This window comes from Rutilus rutilus (genome assembly GCF_951802725.1).
Source record: "Rutilus rutilus genome assembly, chromosome: 12".
Classification (NCBI taxonomy): Eukaryota; Metazoa; Chordata; class Actinopteri; order Cypriniformes; family Leuciscidae; genus Rutilus; species Rutilus rutilus.
This window is the reverse complement of record NC_140217.1, coordinates 40,250,189-40,272,580: the sequence shown is the minus strand read 5'-3', so window position 1 is coordinate 40,272,580 and position 22,392 is coordinate 40,250,189. Positions and strand designations below refer to the sequence as shown.

The 22,392-nt window shown below is 37.8% G+C and overlaps 1 protein-coding gene across 2 annotated transcripts; it reads right to left on the bottom strand.

The window, feature by feature from the left end:
• Positions 1–911: 911 nt before the first annotated feature.
• Positions 912–21,243, bottom strand: helz2a (helicase with zinc finger 2a). 2 transcript variants are annotated; one of them, XM_084426823.1, is made up of 21 exons: positions 21,158–21,243; positions 19,630–20,222; positions 15,963–16,146; positions 15,680–15,790; positions 14,008–14,128; positions 13,535–13,916; positions 12,803–13,444; positions 11,662–12,454; positions 11,487–11,562; positions 7,929–11,370; positions 7,674–7,759; positions 7,338–7,481; positions 7,105–7,245; positions 6,194–6,338; positions 5,960–6,076; positions 5,645–5,837; positions 5,292–5,426; positions 4,814–5,023; positions 3,432–3,585; positions 2,989–3,156; positions 912–1,864 (listed from the first exon to the last, which is right to left on the bottom strand). In XM_084426823.1, the coding sequence occupies exons 2-21, from the start codon at positions 20,199–20,201 to the stop codon at positions 1,737–1,739; spliced, it is 7,944 nt and encodes a 2,647-aa protein (XP_084282949.1). In that variant the 5' UTR covers positions 20,202–20,222; positions 21,158–21,243; the 3' UTR covers positions 912–1,736. The 2 variants fall into 2 exon arrangements, with proteins under 2 accessions (XP_084282949.1, XP_084282950.1); XM_084426824.1 differs by having other exon boundaries at positions 19,630–20,065; positions 21,158–21,237.
• Positions 21,244–22,392: the final 1,149 nt, after the last annotated feature.

Here is a 22,392-nt window from a genome sequence, read left to right as displayed (position 1 = left end):
CACAGACACGCACACACACACACACACACACACACACACACACACACACACACACACACACACACACACAAACAGGCACACAAACAAACACATGCACACACACGCACATGTGTGCAATTCAAAATAGTCAGCCTCAGAAATGCACTATTCTCATGCACACAAGCACAAGTTCACAGTTTCTTGACAAACACTATTCATGCAATGCACTGCAAGTCTTGTTTTATTCTAAATATCTACTGTAAATGTCCTTAAAACAAGATGCATTTACTTAAGTATCAACTGTTCATCATGTCTGAAGTGTGTTTGAATCAGGTGATTTCTACTGTGAAAAGTCAGTCCTCCTATATATATATATATATATTGTTTTTGGAGAATATTTGTTCAAGTTTATTTTTCTCCCATAGAGTTAGAAAAATAAATACAACATCAAGATATTCTCTCAAAACAGCTCATTATATTTTAAACTATTGTGCTTCTCAAGTAATGTCTTTCCTCCGTTTATCCACTCCTTTCTGCCTTCATCAGTGGTTTCTCTTTCTTCTTGCCATGTCTCGTCACACTCCCGCAAAACCACAGCTCTCCTCAGAGTCTTTTCCAAACCGGCCTGGCGTCTGTCTCCCCCTTATAACACCCTTCTCTCTCTTTCTCTATCTGTGTGTGTGTGTGATATCAAAGTATAGACCTACAGTGGCCCCAAAAAGTATTTGGACATGACAGAAGTTTGTTGGGTTTGAAATGATAAATCAACAGATGTAGTGTTGAAGATTATGATTCTCTTCACCTGTGTAAACTTGAGGAGAACTGACTTCATTCACACTAGAAATCACCTGATTCAAACACACTCAGTTCAGACATGATGAAGAACAGCGGCATTAGTGAAGGAAAAAAGCATTTGAGACAGACATAATCAATCACATTCACAGATTTTTATTAGTATAAGTCAATTCAGGATGATTCCCTGGGAAAAGTGTCCCAATCAACCTGAATTCACCCCTTCATTTTTCAGCTACTGTATGTGCTGTTGTGCAAATTAAGTAAAGTGACACAGATACATCCTCGTACATGTTAACAAAAAAAAAAGAAGAAAACACAGTGTAACGTTAAGGTTCTTCATCTATAACATCAGAAAAAAAAGGTAAATGACACATTGTTTCACTAGTTTTGGTACAAAATATTCAACAACATCTCAAATCAACAGAATCCAAATACATGTCATGAACACAGTTACTAATTGCCTTACGATTGGCTTTATATGCATGTATAGCACCACTAAGTGGTCGAATTTTAACATTGCAAGTATATAGATAAAAGTCATAATCTAGTGGTGCTAAAGTGGTCCAATTAATCTATATTTCATAGTTACATGGACAAAAATCCCACTAACTCTGTTTTTTATATACAAAATTTGTATTTTTTAACAAATACAATGTGCTTTACAGTTCTCTTAAAACTTTACAAAAATTCTGGCATTGAAATAAATAGTTTAAACGATCAAATTATAACATAAATCAGACAAAAATTTTAAATATATTTAATACTTAAAAAATAAAAGGTAAAATATACTAAAGTGCCTTCCAAGATTGGTTCTTTTATGATAGCATAGATTAACACATCTGACGGATACAATGTTCCCTGATTTACCACGGTAATGCATAAATGAGTAGATGTACAGTATATGAGTGCACATTTAACACCGCTAGAGAATAAAAAAAAAAAAAAAACACTTCAGCTACACATCATCTCCTCACAGTTCTCCTGGGTTTCTGAACCTGGATGTCCTGAGGATTCACTACACATCCTTTCTCCTGATAATGATCCAGAAGTTTTCTCCACAAGACACTGCAGCGCAGCAAGTTCTCATTACCTGTCAAAATACCAGAATTAAGGCACTGCAATCCAGACATTATGCCTGTTGATAATTACAAAATGCAGGTTTATCGTGTCATTATAATAGCATTTGGCTTAATAACCCTGAAACTACTCACACAAACTGCACCAGATTAAGATAAATAATACCCATATTGCTTTGAAATGATTGTTAGGACTGAATAATACTCATTATGCGTAAGAGTAGGGTCGGGAATTAGGAATCGGAGGCTTGTTATAAAATATACATTTGAATTCCTGTGAGCACATTTTAATGTGGTTTTAAACCATTTGAGCGCAGGAAGACATGAAAGAGAACTCAATTCGGCACTCGCATATGATGCATGAATAGTGAATGAGTTCTCTTTCACGTCTTCCTGCGCTTGGACGGACAAATACACACAAAATTATGTCAAAATATCCCTGTAAACACCGTTGGTTATGCCTTAAGTGAACATAAACAGCTGAGAAAGAAAATGCATTCGCTCTTAAAGTGACAGCAGCCTAATAAACCTGCTGCTGTCTGTCATTAAGCTTAATCAAAGAACGAAAGAAAAACACTCTTGACTGAATAACTTCTGAAATTTTAGTAAGAATTAATCTTTTATTTTACAGTTGATTTCAATTTCTGAATTTATTTCAGTTGTATTTATTTGTGCTTTAATTAGCTTATTTGTCCTTATCTGTAATATAGCGCTGTAAAAAGCACCATATAAATAAAGGTGACTTGACTTATTGTGTTATTGACTGTATACTTGTCTTTAATAATGTTTGAAATGAATATTAGTCTAGTTTATTAGTTATTATTAGTAGTTGTTCTTTAGGCTGCTGATTTTTGTTCAGGGTATTCAGCTGCAACAGAATGTTTTGCAAAAAGACAGAACAAATGTTTGATATCAATGTCTGAATTTTTTTTTTTTATCATATTGTAATCTTATAATAATAAGGAATTTTATAAGTAGAATCAGAATTGGAATCGCTAAATTTCAAACGAGACCAGACCCCACATAAGAGACAAAAATGACTGTATTGTGCATTATTTTGCGTAATTCAAATAGCAGGTGTAACAGATCAAAATGTATTAGATTCACACATTATTTGTTTATGCATCAGTAAACTAACCAATGATGCACAGTCCTTCTTGTGCCCTGGTAATGCCCACGTTAACCTGGTGTGGGTCCATGATGAATCCAAGTCGTTTCATAATCCAGGATTTGGTTGGTTGTCTCTCTATGTCAGACTTTGGACAGGAGCGCACGGTTGACATGATGACATATTTCCACTCACTTCCTGTGGCCAAACAAACAAAAGAGAGAAGATAAGAAATAATATTGGCTATATATGCCTTATACAGAAACAAACGATATCAAGTGTAAAAACATTTATAAACACAGTTTAGAAAGTATGAATGCCTTGCTCAATATTTACAAAGTTAAAACAAGCTCTACAGTTGTGCCCTACACATTCATTTATGTTATGCATACATGCATATAATATTTATTTTTAATGTTCTATTATGGAATGGTCCATTGATGTAAAATGGCATTTGTTAAAAACGTTATTACCTTGACTCCTCATGATGGTGTTAACTGTGATGTCCCTTAGACCATTATAGAAAAGGGAGTCACTAATGTTCTTAACTTGAGCATTATATGGTGTGAGGATGGCGATGTCCTTCGTCTGTATCCCAGCCTGAGTCAAAAGAACGGCGATCCGCACCTGTTGGAAAAATGATTATAAGTGTTACAGCAAAATGTATTTTAATGAATGAATGAATGAACAAATAAATAAATAAATTTTAAATAAAAAAAGTTAATTTTAATTGGTGGAAAAAGTGTGATTTAAACATTAAAAATCTTGTGGCAGAAATAGGTAGGGTTTAGACATTTAAATATCATTTATTTATTACATTATTTTATTTATCTTATCATTTCGCATGTGTCTCTTTGATATTGTAAGACGAGGTGGTCACGTTATGTCTTTTACTTTTTACAGCGCTGATCTAGATCAAAAGATATCTGGATATAATTACGTTTTATAAATAATTTTACAGTCTTTAGAATCAATATAGCTTTTTTAATTAAAGTTACGTTCTGTTATATAAATACATCCAATAACGTCCGTTTAGGATAACAACGTCCTGAAATTTGAATGTGCGCGCGCTTTGAGGAGGAGTCGTCATGTCTCCTAGGAAACTTAACCGACGACAACACGGTTGCCGCCCAAAATCACGGACTGAGGAGAATCAGAAAGAAGAGTTTTTTTAATCTAATGCTCTCTGCATCAGTGGGAGTTATTAGGTAAGTAAGTTTAATAATATATATATATATATTTGTAAAAATAACTTAATTACACATAATTTGTTCGTTTATTTGGAAACGGTTGTCATGTTTTGTAAGTTTTATTTGGACACACTCTACCGCCAGTTGATGTGTCAGCCGTCAGGTTTAATGATTCTACTTTGAGACCATTTTTTAGTCATAGTGACTATTTTGAGTCGCAAGATGGCGCTAATTAACTATTCTAGCTCCTGTTATAGAAACCATGGAGTGAAATGAGAGACAATAGTAGCAACTACTATGTGAAATATCTAAATGAGTGATCATCATGAGCGGTTCTAGTACATAGGGTCAGTGGATATTTGAGGCTTAACCCAGACCTTTGAATGTATATGAAACCATCTTTTGCTTAAATATCGTAATAATATGCTGTATTTTATGCTATGTAGGAGTACTACATACAGAGGTTTTAGTTGTATGATCTTAGATAATAGTTCCTTCTTTTACTTTCTAAACAAACACACGTATTATACCTGTAGCAACCTACAAAATGAAAGAACCCCCCCCCATATATAAACTGCATCATGTGTGTATTTTAATAGGCAAAAGAGTTTAGTTTGCACTATAGCCCAGATACACTATTTCAGCCTACTGCACTTCTAACTTACCACTTCTTCTGCCTCTTCCTCATTTGCCTTGGAATTTTCATTCCCCTGTTCAGTTCTGACCAGCAGACTTTTCTCCTTTCCTTCAACATGACCAAAGACTATGCCTGTTTGCCTTGATTTAGCATGGAAGAGACTTGGTTTGAGTCGAGTTCCGGTTTTTAACTTTCCTGCATAGAACTCCTGAGATGGAAATGCACAGATGTCTTCTTGCTGTAAGAGACAAGATGTGTAAAATAAATTAGAATTTTAACTAGCCTAAGTGAAAATATAACAATAGAACTGCTGATGTGTAATTGATTAGATCATTGTATCTTTAATGATCATCTAGATCATTAATATCACTAGATAAAAAAATACTATTGCTAAATAAAAAACAACAGAACCGCCCTTTCTAGACGCTTAAAGCAAATAAACAACAACTGAAAGAAATGTGTAGATACAGATACAGTGTTAAAGCTATATTCTGATAATTTATTACCATTCTGTACTGAGTGTCAAGCATGAGTGCTCTCTCCATGTAACGTTCGAAAAGAGATTTGCTCATTCCCAATCGCTCCACCACATCACAGTGCACGACAGGTTGCAGCTGCATGTGATCGCCAAGAAGAACAATCTACAACAAGAAAATAATAGTATAAGAACCCAGAAGTGGATTCACCTACAGTAATGCATGTTGTAGTCAATGCAAACATCCGTTTTACCCATATTGATGTGAATGTTGATTGAGGTGAAGCCTCCAGTAACTTTTAATGTGTGTTATTCAACCAATCCATGCTGCTAATATCCAGGTTTTATTGTTTGTCTAAAAAGAACTTTGGTTTGCATTCATACCTGCTCTGGTTTATGAGCCACTAGAGGAATAAAGGCTTCAGGTTCAGTTGCCATGGCACATTCATCAATGATGATCTGTTTTAAGTCGAGGACATCAGCCAAGGCAGGGTGTGAGGCGGCAGTGCAAGTGCACAAGATGACATCGTGCTGCAATAATTCGTGTTTTCGAGCCAATTTGAGGGTGTCTTTGTAGCTTTAAAACAAAAAAAGTTTTTGTTTTGCAACTCATGTGAACTTTAATACTTGTGTCCAAACAATTTCCAACAGCAAGAAACAATAATTAGGAACCAAAAAGAGATACTGAGCCATACATACAGTTTTTTTTCTTCAGGAGTGAGTTGATCTCCTCTTCCGATTTTCAAATCGAATGCTTGTATTTGAGTGGAATATCTGTTGCCAGCCTTTCGAATCAGGTGGTGTAATGCAATGGAACTAATAAAACAGCAACAATAAACATGTGTTAATGGAAATCAAGGTTTAAATACATAAACACTGATAATTATTATATCCACCCAAATAAGGGATTGATGGACAATATTTGGGGAATACCTGAGTTCTGTGTTTGGTTTTTCCCCTCTTTTAGAATTGCGTGACAGCTTAAGATTGGAGTCTGGGTAAGGAAACTCCAACATCTCCATCTGACTACTGTAGATTCTGAGAGGTCGAACATCTGGTCTAAGTTTTAGGAGATGACCTGCAACACATTTGAATAACCAGTTAAATTTGCAGTGATCATAGGTCAGGTAATGTTCTTTAAAAGGGAATCATGTAACATCTGCCTCACTAGTGGCATCAAACTGACCAAGGGCCAGATTTACTAACAGTTTACGCCAGCACACACCCTCTTTTGGTGTTAAAAAAACTACTGCCAGGATTTACTAAAGACACGCAGTGAAAAATTTGCGCTGAAAAGGCGTGGACAGTGTTATTTTGGCGGCTGACCTTATTGCATATGCATTTGAAGGAGTTTTCTAATAGGCGCAAAATTCATGGGAGGAGAGTATTTAAATTAATTACGCAAGGTGATTTACTAAAGTTTGCTCTGGTCAATTTACTGGTGTTTGTGCCATTATTTACTGCCCAAAAAACGCACGTCTTAAACCAGACGCTAACTGGTAGATTGCGTTGGTATTATGGAAATTATCTGATTGCGCCTGTGTTCTTTAATTTGCACGCTGTCAGTAGATCACGCGCAGAACTTTACACTCCCATCGGCGCTTTTTTGGAATTGCGCTCTCACGCTAATTTGCCCTGTTTAGTAAATCTGGCCCCAAATGTCATAAATAATAAATGGCTATATGGAATAGCATTCTAGATATTACTATACTGCTTTAACTATTTCTGCAATATTTACAGTACATACTTCTGAACATTCAAAATTCTGAATATTTGAATGACCTACTACTTTTGCCAATATGCAAAACAACCATATTTTTTTTTACACGATTTGCAAAATTTACCTGCTACAACATCAACAGATTTATTTGAAGGGCCACAGTACAGAATAGCTCTCTTCTTCTGTGAACTGGAGGTTGGAAGCTGTTGGATATTCTTGAGCATCCAGTACACAATATGGACACCAACGACAGTTTTTCCAGTCCCTGTGAAAATGCACAACAATAGTATAGCAGGAAAGGACTACAACTTACAATAGCCTTTGTGAAACCAAAGAAGGTCAGAAAACATCTCTCACCTGGTGGTCCTTGGATAAGAGTGAACGGGTTGGTCAGTGCTTCTCTTATAGCTTTACATTGACTGTTGTTTAGATGGGAAAGCCCAGAAGGGAGATAATTGTCAATCTCAAATCTGGCTGGGTTCTGCTCCGGATTTGTACATCCTTTGAGGAGATATATATAGTGTTAAACAAAATTAAACTACATTTGAAGAGATTTTGAAAAGAAAATGGCTTGTACTGTAATTCACTATAGTTTGAAAGTAATAAACTATCTATATTTTATGTAAGTAATATAAAATATAGATAGGCTATGCAAGATGTTACAAAGAGGCATTAAAAGAGAAACTGTAGTACCTCCAGAGTTGATTTTCCTGCCCATGGCAATCGTTTTCACAAGGTTGTTAGCTTTGGTAAGACTGCTAATTGCATTCTCTTTACGCCTGCAAAGAAGCATAACAATTAATGAAGCTTACCTATATTGTTTGAAGATGTGCTCATAATTGAAGGACTATACAGTGTATAAATATACTCAAAAGAGTCTTTAAAATGAATCAGTCTGTATTTTTGAACATTTTAGTCAGCTATAGTATACGTGATTTGTAGTCTTACACATCTGGCAGAAGCTTTGTAATCAGCTCCAGAGTAAACCTTGTCTTCTCGCAGAATATCGCTTCTGGAATATTTGTCATGGGCATGTGGTTAATCAGAAAATCAATTCGTAAGTTCTTTGGTTCTTTGGAGTCTGTTTCTTCAACTTCTGTAACTATGCCATGGGCCATCCAAGTGATAGAAGGAACATCCATGAGAGCTGTGCACCGATTGTTTTCCAGAAAGGGACCACTCTGACTTTGGTGAATCCTAGTTCGAATGCATAGAAAACTTTTCCCAAGGTCACATTCAATAGACCACTGAGATTTCTTGTCAAGTGGGAGGAGAAAAAAACCTTTAAGGTTTTTTTGAGGAGAGGTTTCCCATTTCAAGGCTACATCTTCAATAAGAATGCTCTCATTTTCGGCCACAGCACTGGAGGCTGACTCCATTTCACACAAAGGCTTCCATATTGCCTGATAATCCATGTACGAGTTGTATGAATTCCTTGATGAGTGGAATGCATACTTTGAAAAACTCATGATAGGATCTTTCACATGCTCCAAGCAAATCTCAAATTTTGGATGCACAACAAACAGCTGAATTGCTGGTGTCAATAATCCTCGAGCTGTGGCTGTACCTAGCTGCACCTCAACTGCCTCACCTTGCTTTATTCTCAGCGACAGTTCGGCATAGTGCTCAGAGTGCGTGGAATCAGATTCTTCATAACTTCTAGTGTTTCTCAGTCTTTCCTGGAATTGTCTTGGATTTGTATGGATTCTTGAGCTATTTTCAAGCTCCTCAATCAGGGGAAACATTATGTCCCAATTTTCTTCTCTAACAGCAGCTGCTAGGCATTTCCAAGTGTTCCTAGGGACATAGGCCATGACTGAGTTAGGATTTTGTTGTTTGACCTCAGCATGGATGTGAGGATTGGAGAAAGAATATATTCTTCGCACCCATTTCAAGGTCATCCAGTTGTTTGTTTCATCAAACTCTGGTTGATCTGCCAGCTGAAGATCCCTGTACATAATGTCTAAGTTTTCTGATATCGAGTCTCTATTAAGTGGGAAGGATACTCTGAAGTTTGACCCTGACTGATTGAGCTCCACAATGTACGCCACCTTCTTTACACTTTGAGTCGACAGTTTTAATGCAAAATGTAGAGAATTTGCTTTCCTCTCATATGCTGACTCTTGATCATTTTTCCTGGAAAATTCCATACAAGACAGGTTAATGTCTTGAGCTGTGTACCTACTGTTTGTCTTGTCGATCACAGAATGAAGAAGGCGCTGCACGATAACATCTATGTATCTGCGGACTGGAGATGAAGCCCATGTATAGCTGTCAAGATCTAAATCATAGTGCCCAATTCTTGAGATATGTGTTGAGTTTGAGCGCAGAATACATGCTTTGTGAAACAGTCTCCTAAATGCAATAGCAAAAGGGAGAAGTTGGGGGTGAATGTCATCAGTTGCAACAAAGTCAATTATTTTGTACACATTTTTCTGCTCTGCTGCTGTCTTCAGGCATCTCAAAAGAGATTTTAATACAGGGAAGGTTTCAGAATCAAAAATGTCAGCCTGAGGGGCTTGGTTATTCAGTTCACGAGGCACTTGTTCACTCTCATGAGCTCGACTTGAGAAATGAACAGATAGTGGAATCAAGGATGCATTTTTGTCAAAGAGGTCAGTAATCTTTTCACTTTTTGGCCTGTCCTGACATCTCAGTGGAGTTATGCTCCTTGTTGTTTCATCGAACAGAAGGCGTTCAGCAACTGTGTGGTTAAACATGACCATCAGCTCTTCCACCATTTGGTGAGATTGTCTTCTTCCAAGGGTTACGTCTTCATCTGGCTGTTTGTAGCACCAGCTTTCCTGTTTCCTGTATCTCCTGTGAACTTCAGCAAACTTCCATGCTTTCACAAGGCAGATTTCAAGCAGGTCAGAATGCTGATGATTGTTTTCAAGGATGTCCTCAGCTTCATCATAGGAAAACTTCCTCTTGGAGTGAATGATAGACTTGCAAATGACTCTTCTCATTATGTGGTTTGTCTTTGTATCTACTTGTATTATCAAGGAGATTGCTCGTCTGTCATGGTTTGGGATTAAACTGAAGAAATTGGCACTCAATTCTTTAGGGAACATGTATATTGGCTCCTTCCCACGTGGATAGAAAGCAGTGCACAGCTGTCTTGCATATTTGTCCAGTTCACTGTCTTTAGCTACAAAGCTTGCAACATCAGAAATGTGAACTCCTATTTCATAGCACTCACCTAAATCCTGTACACTGATTGCATCATCAAGGTCTTGTGAATCAGCAGGATCGACGGTGAATGTTGGGAGCATGCGAAAATCTTTTCGTCCATCTTCAAATAAATTGAGACCTTGAAAGTCTTGCATCTGTTTTTTCAAAGATGTAGAAAGTGTCCTCCTCAACTGGAACTCTATGTTGAGTACCTTCAATCCATCATCTAAAGTTGTTATTTTTGGAAACAGTCCCACAACAATCCCCAAGGGATATCTGCAATACTTTTTCCACTGAAGGATTCTGACAACAAAAAGATATTTTCTGTGTGCTTCATTGACTTTGATGAACTTGATGTTGTCAAGATTTCTTACAGCAATGTGGTTTGGTTTGTCTTTGTAAAATGGTGTGTAGATTTTGGAGATGCAATTATTGATAGGTGTCATCACTTGACTGTCATGTCTTTCAAGGGTGCAGACAAATTCTTTGACAGTGTCTGCACTTTCAAGGACGTTGATTACTTTTCCCATAGGGCGATCTGATTTCTCACTCAGGATCTCCACTGTTACTTTGTCTCCAGGGAATGCCTGTCCGATGTTCTTTCTACCCTTGATATCAATTCTCAGAGTAGGCTCGTCAAGTGGTCTTGCATAAGCTTGGAAGAAGCTCTCTGTGACTAGCTCACAGCATTTGTGGATGGTAGAGTTTGTCAACATTTGCTTTTCATCTGCTTCTGTAATCTGGTTATTCATATTACTGACAAGATGCTCATCTGTAAAAATTGGAAATAAGCCTTCCTCTGTCAATGCAACATTGATGTCTTTGCTCTCATCAAGAAGCTCTTTAAGTATTGGGTCTTCTGTGTCTAGTATTTCAGATGTAGTTGATTCACTATCACTACTCTCTTCATCCTCACTTCTGCAGAGCTCAGATATCTCAAGGAGATCTTGTTTCAAAGAATCCAAGCTAAAGTCATGGGCACTTTCCTTGTTGATGCAGTACTCTATGTAAGATCTCCATAGTCTCCAGCACATACCGAACTGATGGCAAGAAATTGCAGCTGCATCTCCAACAACAATTATTTGGGATTGGGCTCTTGTCATAACAGTATTCAACACTCGCATGTCATTGAAAAACTCAAGACAGGTCCGGTCCGTCTCCAATAGGCTGTCCTTGGTGTGCACAGTTGAAATCACAATGACTCTGAATTGTTTTCCTACAAAATATGGGAAAAGGCAGTATGCTCTTACTGTGAATCATATCCATGAATACTAGAATGTTTGCACATAATCATGGCATAATCATGGCATTTGAGTAATGCATCATCCTTACCTTGCACATTTTCGGCATTCTCCACAATGAAACGGGGCAGTCTTAGCTGACGCAGTCTTTGCCGTATTTCCAACACCTGAAACACAAAAGAGGCAAAAGCATCTGGTAAAACACACACTGACAGGAATTTGATGAATTTGCAGCATAAATTGGTGAATAGCAATATGTTTGATACCTGTCTGCCTTGAGAAAGGACGCAGACTGATTCTGGATCTTTATCACCCCACTCCTGCGGCCATTCCTCCATTATTCCTTGCACAATGTCAACAACACTTAGAATTTGTTCCGGATTGAACCAGGACATGCTTGTTGAATCCAAAAAGCATTCTCCTCTTACATGATGGAACTGCAAGGCATGCTGGTGTGGATGAGGAGGCACATCTCCTTTAGCCTTGATCACATCGGTCTTTACCGCATAAAAATGTGTTGACACAAAATCCACAATGTCCTTTGTGGAACGGTAGTTTTCATTGAAAATGATTCGGCTTTGTTTGGCAGCACTGTTGTTTTCAGCTTGGTAGTAATAAAAGAGGCGATTGAGCAGGGTATGGTCTGAGCATTTGTCTTGTCTCACAGAGAAGAGCTTGGGTCCCATCTGCATGTGATCTCCTGCTAAAACAACACGTGTATGTTTACCAGCCAAGCCCAATGCATTAAGAGCCTCACACTCCAACATCTGAGAAGCTTCATCAATCAGAATGTGGCTGAAGTAGTTTTCAGGTAGCTTCATGTCATGGAAGAAACGAGCCAGCGCAGTTGTTGTTATGATGATTCTTGTGGAATCTAGAACAGCTTTATCAGGAAACTCAAATTGATTGCCGTCTGTGGATAAATGGCAGTACGGTAGAATGATAGGATCAGTGGATCTGAGATTGCTTTCCATTGCCTTGATTCTCAAAGGTTTGGCTTCGTGATGACCGGTTGTTACATATTCATGGAAGTGACCTTTTATATAAAGATCAGCTGAACTGCATTGGGAAAAAATAGAAAAATAATAGTTGCTGGTACAATTAAACATTTTGAACAATGCATTTGGCAGACATTTTATGCAAAGGGACATTGCCTTTAAGGTATTAATTTTATCAGCTTATGAATACTCTACTGTTTGAGCTACAGGAATGCAAATGTGTTTTAAACAAATGTAGGCCTATATGAGGTCACTTCCCTGATGAAAAGACCAGCATATGTTGTGTTTTGGATGTTGGTGTGCCAGTGCCTCCACATGGCCAGAACCAAACAAGCACTAACCAGCATAAATCAGCATTGAATTTCAAGTTATTCTGAGTATTCTGTGCCACAGAATTACGATGCCTTACCTGTTTGTGTGTGTGCAAATCAGGATTTTGTTCTGTGGTTGCTGCACAAGAACCTGGGCCATCTTTGCAAGGGTTCGAGTTTTCCCTGTTCCAAAAGGTCCATAGATCAACAAAGGTGGGATACTGCTTCTGTTGTCTGTTACACCCAGGACAAAGTTCATTGCTGCTTGCTGCTTCTCATTTAACTCTTCGGGATCTGACTGGCAAGAAATACAGAAGTTGATGTTTTTCAGATCAGGCAAAACTTTGTCCAAGTCGGGGAGATCATCAATGGCCTTGTGCATCTCGCAGAACCATATACGATTTATTTGGAACTGGACTTCCATCTCATATTGCTCTTCATTCTGCAGATCTAGATCAGTGCAGCAGTGTTTGGAAAGCTGTAGATGTACTTGTGTATCAGTGGTAGTGTCTTTCAGAAAGTTAGCCTCATAAATAGGCCCAAGATAATTATCGTTTTTCACGACACGAACAAGAGATCTGATAGCATGTCTTTTCACTATGAAACCTTGAGGGGCATCAGGGGTGAGTGGGTGAGACACAGGCACAGCTGCAAAAAGTTCCCCCGTATTAGGCATTTTCAATCCAAACCTGTAATCATACAGTTTATTTTTCAACTGCACAGTCCCTCGTAGATTCAGCCTGAACATTTTGGGAACAAAGAGAGTACATTAGACTTTTTATAAATTCCAATAGTCAGATATTGGATTTAGACCTAAAAATATACTCTACCTGGCAAGCAGTTCACCATCTTCCTTTTCCTCCTGGTACAAAAAGTTGTGCATGCTCTGTTTGTAATTCCCACGGTTAATCAAACTGATTGACTGGAGTTCCTTTACGAGTGGGTATCTGTTTAGCAGCTCTCTCTGTGCCTCATCTCTTTCAACAAAAGGAATGACTTCCAGGCCTTCCTCATTCCAGGGCTCAAGATCCCTGGCAGTCTCTGGAGTTTCTTGCAGAACCTCAGGTGCTTGGCATGTTCCATTACACTCATCCTCTCCAACTCTGACCTTGAGTTTTTGTCGCAGTACGGGTCTCGTATTGAAGTCAAACACTACCCACTGCTCATACAGGCCTGGTTGGTCAGATTTGAAGGACACTGGAATTTCATACACTGCAGAAACAATTTACAGTCATTACTATTGAATAATGAATGAATAAGTAAGGTTTCTTTCTGGGTTTTGTAAGAAACATTCAATCTTCACCTTCAGTATTCTTTTTAAACCAAGCACTAGTGGAATATGACAGTTCCGCATGGGGGTCTTTGCTGAGGCTGAATTTCGCCCCCTGTTCCCGTCTGAGTAAAGCGATCACTTCTAGAGGTTCCTGGAGGGATTTAAGTCAAATTGAGAGTCTTTGCAGATGTGGCTATCCAACACTACCAACATTTACATTACTTTAACCATCAAAATAACCCAAGTGAAAAATTAAATTAAAATATTTGAAATACATTTAGCCTATTTTATGCTAAGTATACTACAAATACATTTCCATATGTACTTAATATAAATACCCTGCATTTGTACTTTTCGTATACTAAATTGGTATACTGGTAAAGTCTGCTAATTTGGAACAACTAATTTTGTACTTAATGCACTTTACTTAATGCTCTAATAGTGTAAACTTAAGTATATTTGATTGTGCTTAAGTGGAACTATTGCAACTATACTTTAGGCACACTTTAAATATCTTGCGTTTAAAGATATTATACAGAGATCATACTATCCTTACTAAGATATTAAAACAAATTTTTTAAGTTGAAATTACTTATACATCTTAGGTGATTGTACTTATATAATTTTTAGACAGCAATTATTATTATTTTTTTTACAGTTTTCAGTTTGGCAGATTACTGCGGAAGAGGATTAGGGCCAGGCAATAATAAAAAAAATAAAACCATCTCGAGATTAAAGTCATTATAATGCGAGATTAAACTCATTAAATTTCGAGAAAAAAAGTCGAAATACAATCTTGAGAATAAACTCATTAAATATTGAGAATAAAGTCTTTGTGTTTCGAGAAAAAACTCGTTAAATTTCGAGAAAAAAGTCGAAATACAATATTGAGAATCAACTCATTACATTTCGAGAATAAAGTCATTGTGTTTCGAGAAAAAACTCGTTAAATTTAGAGAAAAAAGTCGAAATACAATATTGAGAATAAACTCATTACATTTAGAGAATAAAGTCGTTATGCACTCTGGCATATGGACAGCTATGATAAATTAAAACCGTACGGCATTGCCATTAGATGGTTACAGTCGTTACATTCTGTGGATGGAGGCTTACACAACCAACAACGATTAATAATGCGTCTTATGGTATCCTGGGAAACCACGAAACCTCGATGAGGTTGATATCAGTAGGCTATATAATGAACACTGATCGAATGCGTTATTCTCTACATTTCATTTCGACTTTTTTTCTCGAAACACAACAACTTTATTCTCGATATTTAATGAGTTTATTCTCAAGATTGTATTTCGACTTTTTTCTCTTGAAATTTAACAAGTTTAATCTCGAATTATAATGACTTTAATCTCGAGATGGTTTTATTATTTTTATTATTGCTTGGCCCTAATCCTCTTCCGTAGATTACAGAGCTGTTTAATCCCCTAAAAAATTGGATTATGCATTATTACATATTTATCCCACACAACATATAGACTTGGTAATAAAAACTAACAACTTTAACAAGAGCTTATTAACTTTTGCAAGAATGCCTTGAATCTTTCTTTTTTTTTTTTATTAGGATAAGGTATTTCTCAGGGTTCGATGATCATTTAGCTGATCAATAGGCACAAAACACTGCTTTGAACCCCACAATTCCTAAAAAACCAAGAGAAAATATTGTAGTATCATTAGTTAATGCACAAACCTTAGAAATAATGGTAAAACTCCATGTACACTGTATTCCCTTTTTCCTTACATAGACACTGTCTAAATCTGGGTCGCAGGTGATAGAAACATCAGGAAGGGTGTCGCTCACCTGCAGGAATATTGGTGTTTATGATGTTGTAAAAAGCAAATATGTACAGTAATAATCAAGCTTTGGTTTTAAATATATGCTAAATAATTTAGCATCAGCCAATGAAATAAAATTGTTAGCATTGTGCCACAAATGACATTATACCTGGTTCATTACTGTATGACCCACTTACAATAATTTTCTTGTTGTCGCTGTGCCTGTATTCCTCCAAAAGAATGTCCTGATAGGACAGCAATCCCAGCTCGGCTGCATCCCTGGCTCTTTTCCGTGTAGCCTTGATTCTTTTTTGCCATTCATGAAGTTCCTCTCGACTGTGTGCCTTTGTGCAATTATCCCCATACTCGCATATCAGGGATCTATGGGAGGACATTTTATTGGCTTCTTTATGTATAGGCTGCAACGGAACTGAATCAACACTGAACTGACTACAATGACACTTTTTTCTTTATAGAGCTGCATTACAGTAGCCTAGAAATCTAGACGCAGCCAGGGTAGTCTAGCAACTCTCCGTTGACTTTCGAGCTGGAAAACCCAAACTCTAGTCAGGTCAATCAAATCGTATATAGAGTCGGTGGGCGGTCTTAACATAATGACGGCAGAGTTGTGATGGTTCTGCGTGAATTCCCTGCTACTTGAAACAAAGAATGGCTGCTGCTGCCGGCGAACAGCGGTCTTTTGAATCGGCTTTGGCCGTGACTCTGGAGGACTTGGAGTTAAGCTTTTCTTCGAGAAAATAACAAAGAACGGCACTTAAGTCATTCTTAAAAAAGGAAGATGTGTTCATAGTTTTGCCGACCAGATATGGCAAAAGTTTAATCTATCAACTAGCTCCGCTGGTGGGAGAACGCTCTGGTTGGTTGTAGCGCTATCCTATTGCGTGCAGAGGGAATTTGAAAGACAACCGTTTATCCCGCCCCTCGGATTGAGCTGTGCCAATGGTGAGTTGCCAGACCTAACATCTTGATGTAGGTCTGGCTTGCCAGGCTAGCATTACAGTCGATTTGAACTATGTTTGCACCATTGAATCATTATTTGCCTGTTGATCACTATTGATGAATGTTTGCACTGTATATTATTTCCTTTTAATTCTAAACTGTTTTAATTATTCTTTTTTCTTTTGATTCTCTTGATCCTCCTTTTTATTCTAAACTGAACTCAAATGGCACTGAGAATTGGGTAAGAGAGATGAAACCATGCTGATGGCCTGGGTCTGTGTTGGAGTAGTGAGTTTGACGTGATTAAACTCGAGGTTCTGTGGAGTGCGGACTGGATCGACTCCATTCCTAGAGCTTCTGAACAAATGGGTTTTTGGGGTGCGGACTGATGAGGCAGTGAACCCGAGGTTACCCTTTGAGTCAGTCCTAGAGCTCCTCCTGTCCGATTTTAGGGAAAAATCAGGTCTATTGGGGACGGCCAATAGATTTTTTGGGCGCGTCGAAAGAACACCACAGACACAGTACAATCCACATGGGATAATCTCACAGTATAACAAGCAGCTGTGCAAAATATGATACACGGTGTTTTGCCTGATGTGAAGTTTATTTATGTATAATCTTATTACTCTTTTAATTCTTTTTATAACTGTATTTATAATAATTCTTTTTATAACTGTATATACCTGTTCTGTATATAACTGATTGATTGCACTGTATTCTAAACTGAACTCAAATGGCACTGAGAATTGGGTAAGAGACAAACATAAATTACTTAATTGGGGAACTTGAGAGATGAAATCCTGCTGATGGCCTGGGTCTGTGGTAGAGTAGCGAGTTTGACCATAGACAGTAAAAAAAATGGACACAGCGACGTCCATTGGATTCAACGGAGAAAAGTGAAGTCAATTAGAAGCACTCACTTCCTGATGGCTGAGCGTACTGCGCAGTAGGGCTGTAATCTCCCAGTCGATTAGTCGATTATTTGGTCGATACGTTCTGGCTCGACCAAAATTCTGATTGGTTGATTTTTTGCCGCGTTCATTTCATCAGTTTTGCCGTGCCCATTTCATCAGATGGAAAGCACTAATCGCTAATGGGGGTGTTTTCAGAGCACCCCTGTTTCACAGGTAACAGCCTGTCTTCAGAACACCCCCCTTGTTTTCACTTCTTTTGGATTAGCCCAACCCACTGGAGAAGAGAGACAGATTGAAGAAAGTAGGCTACTAGAAGGTTTGCTGAATATTATTTATTTAATTGTGAGAGCGTTGAATTCATAGTCAGTCAGTCCTCTTCTACCAACCATGTCAACAAAGACATCGGCAGTGTGGCAGCATTTTTTTAAAAGTTAATAGTATATTCGTGTCTCAGCCGCGAAGTTGAGCTCCACAGAGCGGCTGCACAGAGCGGCTGAAATTATAGTGTCTGTCAGTTATTATAATACATATGACAAAAACAATTGTCTAAATTATGTTGCATATTCCTCAAAAGTTCTTGTGATGATATCACTAGTTGACAACAGTACTATTTTCGGAAATCATAGGCTATGATATTGCGCAGGTGCACGTGATGCAACGCTGTCAGAGCCGACATTTCAGTGCAAAATAATTAGGTCAAAAACGATTTAATATACTGCAAATAGCCTACTAGTTTTTTATGTTTATTTATAATTCATTTAGGCGGACAAGTCTACCAAGTACTGCGCACAGTGCAAATTTCAGAACTTCAGTCGACCAAGATTTTCTTTGGTTGATTACAGCCCTACTGCGCAGACTCAAACTGAGCTTGACGACGTAGATGTGACGTGAGCAGGTACTGTAACCTGTCTGTCTTCTAGTAGCTGTGCCAAGAGAAATCTGAATCATTCCCTTCTGAAACTTGCAGAGACGGAGAGTGTGAGTAGGGGGTGTCCATGAGCTAGGAGCAGGAGCAACTTTTGCTAAGTATTCTGATGAATTATTTTGTCATTTTGCCTCCACGTCCCCCCGATTGCCCGCGAGCTTCTCCTCCTGTCCATACGGTAATCTCTCTACTGTGCGACAGAGAGTCGTGTGGTTATGACGTAATCGTTAGCCTATTTTTACAAAAACTGCTTCTACGGGGCCATAACGTAAGATACTAGGTAATGGAGCCTTTTATACATTTTCGTGTTTCTTTAGAAATAAATAATGGACAAATGGAGTCTTTAAACGCCTCAGATGAAAAGTTATTCGCTGTCAAAGTGACGCCAAAATGAATGGGAGTCAGTGGAATGCTAACAGCAGGTGATGGTCTGCTAATCAATGGCGGCACCCGGGGAAGCTTCAGTTTTTTCTGAAAGATTACCCCCCTTGAGTTTGACGTGATTAAACTCAAGGTTCTGTGGGGTGCGGACTGGATCGACTCCATTCCTAGAGCTTCCGAACAAATGAGTTTTTGGGGCGCGGACTGATGAGGCGGTAAACCCGAGGTTACCCCAAGAGTCCTAGAGCTCCTCCTGTCCAATTTTAGGGGAAAATCGGGTCCATCACAGACGACCAATAGATTTCTCAGGCACACCAAAAGAACAGCACAGACACAGAGTAAATCACCATGGGAAAATCTCAGAGTAAAACTGGGAGTTGTGAAAAATATGATACACCGGTGTTTTTGCCAGATGAGAAGTTTATCTATGTATTATCTTTTTAATTTCTTTTATAACTGTTTTAATTTTCCTTGCTTTTATTTTATGATTATTTTAATTCCTGAACTTTGAACTTTGAATTACCATTGTGTATGAAATGTGCTATATAAATAAACTTGCCTTGCCTTGCCTAAAGCTGCTTTGAAACAATGTATAAAGCGCTATAAAATAAAGGTGACTTGACTGCTTTGACTTGCTTCGAAACAAGCAAACATCTATTGGCATGTCATGCTTCATATAAATACCTTGCACACAATTTCAGGTCCTTGTATGTTGGTGGCGGATCACGGTACTTCCATTGCAGAGAAGTATCTTCAAAGATCAGTCTCCTGTGCTTCACCGTGAAACAATGGTTCATGAATTCCTCGTCGCCTCGGAAGTGTTCCTGACATAATGTGCAGCTTCCTTTCTCTTGAGGCCTTGATTGCAGTGTCCTCTGGTTTCGTTTTATCAGATTCGCAAGCTGAGGAATTGTCAGATTTAAATCCTTCATGACGTTCCACACCGATGCTTCCTCTGGGCACCTAGCAAAGGAACATCTACTTCCATGTGTTGTACATCCACGTTCTTCAGTGTAGTACCGGCAAGCAACATACTTATAAGGTCTGGGAAAGTCTGGCAGGGGAGCAACTGGCCTCCAAGCTGAATTGGGACATTTCCGCCGGACCAGTAAGATGTTTTCTGTGCAATTATGGAAGATCTGGTTAAGGGAGTATGAAATCGCACTGTGTTTTCTACAGCACTTCTTACATCTCACACACAGACTGAACGTCTCTTGTAATGTTTGAAGGTTAAGATGATTTCCTACAGGAGCCATGACTCAGAAGGCATGAAATTCCTGTGAAAAGAAATCATTTGTAATTAGAATAAGATCCATTTACTATGGAAAGCGTGTTTCCGCCACAGAATAAAACATTTTAAAAGATAATTACGACTTTTTATCTCACAATTACGAGTTTATATCTCGCAATTCTGACTTTATTTCTCAGAGTTGGGAGATATAAACTTGCAATTGCGAGATATAAAGTCCCAATTCTAAGGAAAAAAAGACTGACTTTTTTCCCCACAATTCTGACTTTATAACATGCAATTGTAAAAAAAAAAAAAAACAGAATTGGGAGATGAAAAATAGCGATACAAATTCATTTTATTCTGTGGCGGAAACAAGCTTCCATAATTTTCACCTTTTTTGTTTTTGTTTTAAACGCTGAAATATTACGCATTCAAACTTTTACTTCCTTCTGACTACATTAACATCAGTTGTGAGGAACATATCTTTACGCACAGTACTTCACATCTATAAAAACGGTGTGGTAGTTAAAAATGATTAGCCTGCCAACACAAAGTTTTATGATAAATGTAAAAACAAATACTGAATAAGTGCAGTTATGACAATGATTTCTCCACAGAACAATTTCTTATTTGTATTTAAGGTTATAAGCTGTTGATTAAACTAAACACCTTATAACAGTAATTTACATTTAATCGTTTAGCAGCAGATGCTTTCCGGTCACCTCCTCTTAAAGGAACAGTTCAGTTCTGTAATGTTTTACTCACTCTCATGCTGAGTACGGCTTTCTTCCTTCCGTGTTTAGCAGAGTGAGAGAGACAGACACTGTTGCTGTAATGGTGACTGAAGCTGCCATTCTGCCTAATAGCCTTTAGATGATATTTTTCACAAAGCTTCATGAATTGTTTTCCACTAAATAATAGGCTAAACGGTTCACAAAAGAATCCGGTAACATGAATTAGTAATGCATAGAATCATCTTACCTTCATATAAAAGGTTTTCTGATACGCCACAATCTTCCTGTTACACTGGATGTTTCAGCCACTCAGTCATGGGTATCTTCTTGCTAGTGGCGTTTAGGCAATATATATAGATGTTGCTGGGTGACGCTGGCTAAGCCACTCCCTTCTAGAATTACAGAATAAGTTTCCATTTCCAGGACAGTGTGTTTGTAGTTAACAGTGCAAATTCAGCTCTAGCTTTCAGTTTCACTACTGATGAAAACAACAGGAACCATTAGCTTAGGGTTAACAGAATCACAAACAAACAGTTGTAGGCTAATGGGTATAAAATGTATGTAGATATTATAAATATGTTTTTTGCTGTTAAAAAAATAATGTTTGTGTGTAATGTGCATTTTTAAACCATGAAGTAAGCACACATTAGACATGTTTTCCACATTGCACAAGCTTATTTGTTTCACAAAATATTTCCAAATGAAACTTATCTTGCAATATACTGACCGTTCTTTTCCCCGTATATAAAATGTTTCTTTTAACAAGGACCTTATGATGAAAGAAAACAAGGATTATATGCACATGAGAGCTTGTTATGTGCGGGAACACGTTAAATGCAAAGCTAAATAAATGTGACCTTTTCAGAACCAGTTAGTGCTGATGTTGTTCAGATCGCATTGAAATAAGGTTTCAGATGTCAGATTTAGAAAAAAATAGATGGCTGAAAAAGAAACTATCTTGGCTGATAAATTTTGTTGGAATTGAAACTAAGAACTTTGATCTGTGGTGATGATGTTTACATGTGAAACATGCTTACATCTGTGAAAACTGAACAAAGTTAAACAGTAACCGACTAGAACAGTACACTAACTATTAAACATAACAGCTGAATGAAACTGCTTTAATTGTCCCTTGAAGACTGACATCATATGCATATGGAGTGATAATATTTATGTTTCTACCACCTGACCTGACCACTCCCTGTTAAATGCTATATTAAATAAGGTTATGTAAAGGTTTCCACAAACAAAACAGGTTAATGTGCTACGTGTCTGATTAACACACGATTCTGCCTCTGATTAAGGGCCCAGGAATGTCATAATTGTGTTTACTTTTAAAAGTGCTTTCAGATCCACCTGCCTCACAAGAAACCAGGACACACACACACACACACACACGTTACTAAACTATCTAAATGGGGGCATTACATAATAGTTTTTATACTGTATATTATCTCCCCTTACCTTACACTAACCCTACCC